Raw genomic sequence first — 10,203 nt, forward strand, 5'->3', positions numbered from 1 at the left:
TGGGTCATATGGTAGATCTATCTGTAACTGTTTGAGGAAACTCCATACCGTTTTAGATAGAGGCTGCACCATTTTGCAGTCCTACCAACAATGTATGAGAGTTCCTTTTTCTCTGCAACTTCGCCAGCATTTATCGTTCAGAGTCTTTTGGATTTTAGCCATCCTAACTGGGGTGAGATGCTATCTCAGTGTAGTTTTGATTTGCATTTCCCAGATCCTGAGTGATGTTGAGCATTTTTTCATATGACTGTTGGCCATTTGTATATCTTCCTTAGAGAAATGCCTACTTAGCTCTTTTGCCCATTTTTTAATTGGGTTGCTTTTTTTTTTCTTGTAAAGTTGTTTGAGTTCCTTGTATATTTCTCCTGCTCTCCGCTTCTCTACCATATGGCCAGGCTGCAAATTCTTTAAGCTCTGCTTTTCTTTTAAATTGTGGGTTCACCTTAAGCCTCTTCTGCCATAACTCAGTGCAGGCTGTTGCAAGTAGCCATGCAGGTTCCTTAATGCCTTGCGTCTTGGCAATTTCTTCCACCAAACATTCTGGCTCACAACTCTCAAGTCCCACCTTCCACAAAGTCCAAGGGCATGGACACGATGCAGCAAAGTTCCTTGCTATGGTGTGGCAAGGGTGATCTTTTGTCCAATTTGCAATAAGATCCTCATTTCTGTCTGAGACCTTGTCATCAGCAGTCTTTACTGTCCACATATCTATCTGCTTTCTGGTCACAAAGATTTAACCATTTAACTCTAAAATGTTCCAAACATTCCCTCATCCTTCTGTCTTCTTCTAAGTCCTCCAGACTCCACCAACCTTTGCCTATTACCCAGTTCCACAGCTGCTCCCACATTTTCAGGTATCTGTATAGAAACACCCCACTTCTCAGTACCGATTTTCTGTAGTCCATTTTGTGCTGCTATCACAAAATACCTGAAATTGGGTAATTTGTAAAAACAGAGGTTTATTTGGCTTACGATTCTGGGACAGCTGCATCTGGCATGGGCCTCAGGCTGCTTCTACTCATGGTAGAAAGTGGAAGGCAGCTGGCAGGTACAAGCAGATCACATGACAAGAGGAAGCAAGAGAGAAAGAGAGAGAGAGGACGTGCCAGGGTCTTTTAAACAACCAGCTCTTGCAGGAACTAATAGAGAGAGAACTCACTCACTATCCTGCCTGCCCCAGGGAGAGCATTAATCCATTCATGAGGAATTGGCCCCCATGACTCAAATAGCGTCCAGCACTGCCACATTGGGGATCAGATTTCCACATGAGTTTGGCAGGGAGAACACATCCAAACTCTATCAATGCCCAACAATGCACAATATACATATTGTTTTATATGATTGCTTTTTAAATCTTTTAAAAGATTAAAGAAGCAGAAATTTTGATTTATACTGTCTTTTCTAATTGCATAATTATCTTGTGCTGTTTTTTTTTCATATGGATTCTGATTACCATCTGGGGCCACTTGTGTTCAAGACTGAGGAACTTACTTTAGTATTTCTTGTTAGGCAAATCTGCTATTAACAAATTCTCTTAGTTTTTGTTTATCAGGAATATCTTTATTTCATATTCATTTTTAAAAGATAGCCTTTCTGGATATATGATTCTTGGTTGACAGCTTTATTGTTCTTTGAGCACTTTGAATATGTTTTACCACTGACTTCTAGCCTACATTATCTTTGGTTGAGAACTCAGCTTTTAATGTCATTTTGGTTCCCTTATAAGTGATGATTCATTTTTCTCTTGCTGTCTTTCAAAGTTTTGTCCTTTTATGTGGCTTTAAGGATCTTTACTATGATATGTCTGTAGATCTCCTTGTCCTTATTCTACTTGGAATTCATTGAGCTTCCTAGATGTGTAGTTTAATGTGTTTCAATTTATTTGTGGAGGCTGGGCCATTATTTCTTTGAATGTTTTTTTCTGCTGCCTTGCAAAAACAACTGTCGTTCCAGGGTGACTGTTTATCCAAGGATTTGCCCCAGGAGGAGCAATATCAGATTAACATTGCTTAGCGATGCTTAACATTGCAGAATGGGCTAGACTTTACTAAAATTATCCAGCTATTTACTTAACAAATAAACAAGAAGATAACAATAAAATCCACTGGGGTGAGGGGAGGAGAATGACACAGAGTTGCTACAATATATTATATTAGATGTCTAGTTTCCCACAAAAAAATTATGGTACATGCATGTGGACAGGAAAGTATGACCTTGGGGGAAAAAAAGCAGGCAACAGAATCTGCTTATGAGAGTGACTAGATATCAGATTTGACAAACAAAGACTTAAAAGTAACCATTATAAATATGTTCTAGGAACTAAAGAAAACCATGATGAGAGAAGTAAAGGAAGTTATGATGACAATATCCATCAAATAAAGAATATCAATAAAGAGACAGAAATTATGAAAAAGAATGAGATGGAAGATTCTGGAGTTGAAAAGTACAATAACTAAAATGGTATAATCTTCGCTAGAGTGGTTCAACAGTAGATTTGAGCTGTCAGGAGAATTAGTGAACTTGAAGACAGATCAATAAAGATTATTCTATCATTTTGCGGAGAAAGAGGAAAAAAATGAAGAAAAATGAATGTAGCCTCAGAGAAAAGTGGGTCATTATTAAGTGTACCAACATGCATGTAATGGGAGTCCCAGAAGATATCTCTCTGAATGGGAGCTGGGGAGAGAGGGTGTCCTGGGTTCTTGGCTACACCAGTCTGGAGTGGAGCTGGGAGGGAGAATAAAGGGAGCAGTTGGAATTTAAATACTTCAGATTCTCACTGTCTTACCAAATTTTACTAGATTTCTTGAATCAATGTTTCTTAATTTCATTAAAAATGCCCTCAGGACCATTTTGAGAGAAAATAAATGTTTGATATTTTTGTTTTTAATAATTTTCACCAGTTCACTGTGAGGTGGTTCTATAGAGCTCCTTACAGTATCATGCTGGAAGTCTGTCTCCCTCCCTACATTTAGGTTATAAATCATTATTTTGTACATAAGGCTTTGCTACTCTCTGCTCTTCCATATTTCAATTTGTTTCCTCTTTTCCCTCACAGCAGCTTTCCTTTGATTTATGACCTCCAGTCTTATTTGACCTGTTCTACATTAACTCATCTCACTCTTAGCTTTGAAATTCAAACAAAATAGTGAGTTTACATAGCATTTTATTTGAAATTCATCATTTACTTCTTAATATTAAAAAAGAAATATATGAGTTTTTTCTCCATGAAAAAAATTATAATAAGATCTTAGTCTACTTTCTCTCTTGATATAATGTTCTGAAATTTAAATTTTCCTTCAGATTAACGTCAAACTACCTTCCTAATGTCATTTTAATAATGCTAATATTTAAAAATCATCCTACATTTAGATATCACTTCAGTAATTTACAGCACAAATTTCATTACAGACTAGTAAACTTGGCCAGAGATAAGGAAGGACAAGAAGGGGCATGGAAAAGAGGATGCAAGCCACAGTGGCTGTCAATGAAGAGAGGGGTGGTTGGACACAGAGGAAGAGTGAGTGGAAGAAGCTTTACCTGGGTGTTCTTAGATTGACAGTTAGAAGTACACTTTGACAGTTCTTTGGATTTATTTTAAGAGAATCCACTTCTAGACTTCAGCTAAGACAAACATAAAGACTGCTTTTGCTGGTTGCCAACCCACTTCTATTTCCATTTTAATTTGAATGTCTCATCTGAAATTATTCTAGTATACAGTTTCATTACTCCTTTTGCCTCCCTTCATTTGGCACTCAATGGCAGTGTTTCCCAGTTTTATTTTTTTCTAATTTATTTATTTTTTTAATTGAGACATATTGACTATACATTTTTATAGAGTACAGTGTTATATTTTAATACATTTATAAAAAATGTAATGATCAAATCAGGGTGGTTAGCAAATTCATCGTTGCAAAAATTTATCATTTCTTTTTGATGAAAACATCTTCTAGCCATTCGAGAACGTACAGTAAATTACTGTTAGCTATAAATGCCTAGCACTACTACATACCACTAGAACTTCTTTTTCCTATGTAGTTGTAATTCAGTGTCCATTAACTAACCTCTTGCTGTCCTCTCCCCCTCTCCTTCCCAGCCTCTAATAATCACAGTTCTGCTATCTACTTCTAAAACTTCAACTTTTTTTTTTTTTTTAGCTCCCACAAATCAGTGAGAAAATGCAGTATTTATCTTTCTGTGTCTGACTTATTTTACTTAACATAATGACTTCCAGGCTGATCTATGTTGCTGCTAATGACCAGATTTCATTCTTGTTTCTGGCTGAGTAGTATTCCATTGTGTATATATGCCAAAACTTTACCAAGATTACATCATATTTTAACTCTAATCTGAGTAAATCTGGTATCAAAATAGATGCAGAAGTAATTTAGCACATTGATTACATCATAAAATTGATTCACCCACTTTTCATAGATTAGAGGATAATAACCTTGAATTGAGCACAAAAAGATGTTCTCCTCATTTTTTTTTTTTTTTTTTAAATAAAGACTCTTAGACTCCAGGTGAAATAGTAGTAATTGAGGAGGAAGTAGATATTAAGAAATATTAAAAGGCCATGTGTAGAAAAAATCAGCCTAAATTCTGGAAAAACCTTTGATGAGCCAAACTATTATGCTTCCCATCTTTCTTATGGCCAGGATATCCATTACCAAAGCTTGATGTGAACTTTACATTGGAGCAAAGAGAAGAGCCGTGGGTGAAGGAATTACAGGATTCCAAAGAAATGAAACAATTACTTGATTCCAAGATAGGTAAGTAATTGTTCATTGATATACTAGAGAAGAAAGAAAAGAAAAATTCAACCTTAATCAGGGTAAAGAGTTTGGAATTCTATTTAGGAATTTCTATATTCTCAGTAGTGGTTTAATATAACTCTTCATTTTCCCTTTCTTTTCTCCATGGAACATGGTGACATCTGCAATTTCTATTTCTTTTCTCAGGTTTTGAAATTGGGATAGAAAATGCAGAAGATACTTCAAAACAGAAAAAAATGGAGGATATGTATCCATTTTCTGTAACTTTAGAGGGGAATCCTCTCCACAGTCCCATTTTGCAAAAAGACTATGTACAATTAGAAAATCAATGGGACCCCCCCCCAGCAGATTTACAGAAAGATTTAACAAAACTTGTAGATCACCAGAACCCCACTGTAGGAGAGGTACCTGAGAGCTCCAACTTGGAAGAACCTCTCAACCCTAGACTTCATAAGAAAAAGAGTCCAGGAGAGAAGCCTCACCGATGTCCTCAGTGTGGAAAATGTTTTGCTCGGAAGTCACAACTTACTGGGCACCAGAGAATTCACTCAGGAGAGGAACCTCACAAATGCCCTGAATGTGGGAAAAGATTCCTTCGTAGTTCAGACCTTTATAGACACCAACGACTTCATACAGGGGAGAGACCCTATGAATGCACTGTATGTAAAAAGCGGTTCACTCGGCGGTCACACCTTATAGGGCATCAGAGAACCCATTCTGAAGAAGAAACATATAAATGCCTTGAGTGTGGGAAAAGTTTTTGTCATGGTTCAAGTCTTAAAAGACATCTGAAAACTCATACAGGTGAAAAACCTCATAGATGTCATAATTGTGGGAAAAGTTTCAGTCGACTGACAGCTCTTACTTTACACCAGAGAACGCATACTGAGGAGAGACCTTTTAAATGTAATTACTGTGGGAAAAGCTTTAGACAGAGACCAAGCCTTGTTATTCATTTAAGAATCCATACAGGGGAGAAGCCATACAAGTGTACTCATTGTTCTAAAAGCTTCAGGCAGAGAGCAGGCCTTATTATGCACCAAGTCACTCACTTTAGAGGACTTCTTTAAGAATTGTTAAGGGAGGGCCGGCCCGTGGCTCACTCGGGAGAGTGCGGTGGGGATAACACCAAGGCCCCGGGTTCGGATCCCATATAGGGATGGCCGGTTCGCTCACTGCCTGAGCGTGGTGCTGACAACACCAAGTCAAGGGTTAAGATCCCCTTACCGGTCATCTTTAAAAAAAAAAAAAAGAATTGTTAAGGGAGGGCCGGCCCGTGGCTCACTCGGGAGAGTGCGGTGGGGATAACACCAAGGCCCCGGGTTCGGATCCCATATAGGGATGGCCGGTTCGCTCACTGCCTGAGCGTGGTGCTGACAACACCAAGTCAAGGGTTAAGATCCCCTTACCGGTCATCTTTAAAAAAAAAAAAAAGAATTGTTAAGGGAGGGCCGGCCCGTGGCTCACTCGGGAGAGTGCGGTGGGGATAACACCAAGGCCCCGGGTTCGGATCCCATATAGGGATGGCCGGTTCGCTCACTGCCTGAGCGTGGTGCTGACAACACCAAGTCAAGGGTTAAGATCCCCTTACCGGTCATCTTTTTAAAAAAAAAAAAAAAGAATTGTTAAGGGAAACAAATCCTATAGCAATTGACACTAAGTCAAAAACAAACAAACAAACAAAAAAAACAAACTTAACCTGCAGCAGCTTGTTTGTCTTGGAAGCTTTCGTTTGAGCTTATAAGAATAGCTCTTTTTTTTTTTTTTTAAACCCACCTTCCAAGACCTATGAGTTCTAGAGTATTCACGTACTCTTGCAACTTTCCTAGATTTGATTTATTCTGTCTCCACAACTCTTATTTTTTATTACAATGAAAAATTTTGTGTTTCAAGGCAATTGTATCATAGGTGTAAGCATAAAGCATATAAACAATGACAATTCTTTAGGAGTATGGTCAATATAACCAATAACCATGTCTATCTGACATGTCTATAGCAGTACCATAATTATGCTGCTGTTATTATTAGAGGTGATTATATTAGTTCAAAGCTTCAGATGTGCCCCACATGGCAAATAGAGAGATGATGAATTTTGTCAAACAAAAATGTGTTGGGAACACAAAGGAGGAGAGGGTGTCATTTGCCTGGTAAGAACTGGGTTATTTCCTTTGAAATTTTCTATGTTTAAGGAAATTAAAGTTTTAACCTTTATTTTTAATTTTTTCAAAGTTTGCTAGTCTGCTTAGCATAGTATTAATTTGGTAATTTATTTTGTTCACAGGATAAGTAAGCTCTATGTCTGGAAGAATCCACTTGACAGTTGAAGTTGTACAAGTGGAATCTAATTTAATTTAGATTGACTGAAGAACCAGTGTCCATTGCTTTTTATTCAATCATGTGTCTTGGTGCTTTTTAAATTCTACCCATTCTTTAATTCAGTGTCTCTCTAAGTATGTCATAGAACACTTAGTTCTGCAAGATATTCTATAAATAGATTTGGGAATTGCTTCCTGCTGTTTCCCCCTCCTAGATTCATAGTGCACATCAGCTTATGAGAATCTCTGAGAGGTTCTCTAGTAAAGAGGGAAAAAACACCTCTTTTGGTTCAATGTTTTCCAAATTTACTTGACTCCAGACCCTTTTTCATGTACACCTAGTAATAACTGACACAAACTAGTATTCTGCAAATACCTCTTGAAACACACTGCCTTAAACAAATATTTCTATAGCTGTCAGTGTAGTCCTGTTGTTGCCAAGCCTAGTTATTTCCAGTTGTTTCAAAGGTATTATGAAAAAAAAATTGAACATATATGTCTTTTGTGTAATACGCACATTCACACATACATTTTAAGGAAATGAGAGTCACTAATTCATGTAATTTATAAGTTGCCCAGTGATTCTCAACCTCTTCGAATTTTACTTATAATCTCTCTCTCTCTCTCTCTCTCTCACACACACACACACACACACACACACATACACACACACACACACACACGTTGCTACTTATTATATATTTTCATATAACCATGGTAACAACTCAAATTCCTATAGCAAGGGAAGGACTCTCATTGTCAGTTAAAACTGTTAAAACATGAAAATATTCATTAAGCCTAGTTCCTTGTTATAAATACAAGAAATAGGACATTCAAGCATTTTCCCTTATGAAGATATCCAGTCATCCTTTTCTTAAACTAGAATTAGAGAAAGTATATCTCTTATTCCATTGAAGTTCTTGGACATGATATATAAGTATTTTGGTGATATCTACTATGTGCCTAACTAGTCCTGTTCTAGGCTTAAGGGAAGCTATTAAAGAAATAGAATTGAAGGGTCAGACTCATAAAAAGTTTATGATATCTTTAGTTAAACAAGAGTTGGGAAACAAATGGAAAACAATGCAAGAGAGTTTGTAATGAAGTGCCAAATCATATCAAGTGCTAGAGCCAGGATGGGTCTTTAATTCTTGTCATCCAGGTCCCTGTATGATGCTGCTTTAGGTCTGGGGTTAAAAGTGAGATCCCAGTAGCAATAAACATGTAACATGGGAGGAGTCTGAATGTAGAGATGAAAAATACCGAATGTAATGGCTTCTCTTTTCTCTCTTGTGGAATTGCATTCAAACCAGAACAGTGCCTTAGAATGGATGTGCCCAACTGCTCTGTATTTATGCAGTATTTTAATAAAGTGGACATGTATATGCTCTTACTGCTTCAATTGCATTAATTGTTTCTACAAATTACAGGTGGTTACCTGAACAGTGGCAGCAAGCGCTGCAATTGTCTCCTGTCCCTGTCTCAAATCACTTTATTTTTTACTTCTATCCTATTTGGGCCACTGTCATTTTGTTCTTTTTTTTTTGAAACACGATTGATTATACATGTTTTTGGTGTACAAAATTGAATATAAATACCTGTGTACAATATGTGATGGTCAAATCAGGATGATTAGTATAGTCATCATTACAAAACATAATCACTCCTTGTGCCCCTTAACCAATTTTGCCCTAACACCCCTCCCCCACCTCTAATAATCACAGTTCTGTTCTCTCCTTTTGAAAGTTCAATGTGTTATTATGTTGTTGTTTCTTGCTTGCTTCCTTATTTATTTATTTATTTATTTATTTATTTATTTATACACCTATTTATCTATTTATTTATTTTTAGCTCCCACTTATGAGTGAAGACGTGGTATTTCTCTTTCTGTGTCTGGCTTATTTTGCTTAACATAATTTTCTCCAAGCTCATCCATGTTGTTGTGAATGACAAAAATTCATTCCTTTTTATGGTTGAGTAGTATTCCGTTGTGTATATATACCACATTTTCATTATCCAGTCATCTATCAATGGTCATTTACATTGGTTCCATATCTTGGCTATTGTAAATGGAACTGAAATAAACATGGCAGTTGAGGTATCCCTTTGACATGATGATTTCCATTCATTTGTGTATATACTCAGTAGTGGGATTGCTGTGTTGTATGACAGTTCTATCCATAGTTGATTAAGAAACCTCCATCCTGTTTTCCTTAGTAGCTTCACTAATTTACAGTCCCACCAACGGTGTGGAAAGGTTCTCCTTTCTCTGCATCCTTTCCAGCTTTCGTTATTCTCTTGCATGTCATTACCAGAAGACTGTTGTTTTGATTTGCATGTATAGATGACATGATCCCAGTTTGCAAATGGAATCACTTTTCTCTCTGCAACCATGGCACTGTGATTCTACATCATTTTTAGCATTTAATACAGTACATTTTTGCAAGTAGAGTTAGTTGCACTAATAATATGAGCTGTATCCTCCCCCTCATCTATATTATAAATACACATGACTAAATTTTTACAGGGTAGAGAAAATCTAGTCTTCATATCTTTGTTACAGTGCCCTGTTTATAATAACCATTAATAAATATTTGTGACATCTAATCAAGAAACATGTGAAGTAGTTCTTGGAAATATATAACATAGTTAGAACATTGCATGGGTATGTCTAATTATACTCCTTAGCATTTAAAAAAACTAAGGGCAAAATATAGTACCCCCTCTTAATTATATTATGAAGGGCAGAAAACAGTACCCACCTCATATGCACCGTGAAGACTAAATGAGATATATTTTGTTTGGGTCCTTATACAGTGTAAGCTTTTAATAAATATCCAGCACTTTGTATTTTTATTCTTTGTTGTTTAATGAAAAAAGGATTTAAGGCTATGGATTTTCTTTTATTTATAGTTTTGGTCACATTCCATAATTTTAATATATAATGTTCTTATTAATGATTTCAAAATTATTTGTTATTGTAGTTTTCATTATAATTCCTCTTTGACCCCAGACCTGTACAAGGTTGCAATTTCCCTCTTAATTTTTGGTTTTACTACATTGTAATTAGAAAATAAGTTTTATTCCATTTCTGCTTTTAAAGCTCATTTAGT

General features: G+C 36.4%; 1 protein-coding gene across 1 annotated transcript in view; it reads left to right on the plus strand.

The window, feature by feature from the left end:
* Positions 1-5,848, plus strand: part of ZNF449 (zinc finger protein 449) — a 26,861-nt gene extending 21,013 nt beyond the window's left edge. The window contains exons 3-4 of the mRNA XM_008589469.1: positions 4,659-4,772; positions 4,962-5,848. Coding sequence (XP_008587691.1) covers positions 4,659-4,772; positions 4,962-5,845 — 998 coding nt within the window. The 3' untranslated portion in view covers positions 5,846-5,848. The remainder of the gene's footprint in view (positions 1-4,658; positions 4,773-4,961) is intronic.
* The last annotated feature ends 4,355 nt before the right edge of the window (positions 5,849-10,203 follow it).

Source organism: Galeopterus variegatus, unplaced genomic scaffold, assembly GCF_000696425.1.
Source record: "Galeopterus variegatus unplaced genomic scaffold, G_variegatus-3.0.2 Scaffold5464, whole genome shotgun sequence".
NCBI lineage: Eukaryota > Metazoa > Chordata > Mammalia > Dermoptera > Cynocephalidae > Galeopterus > Galeopterus variegatus.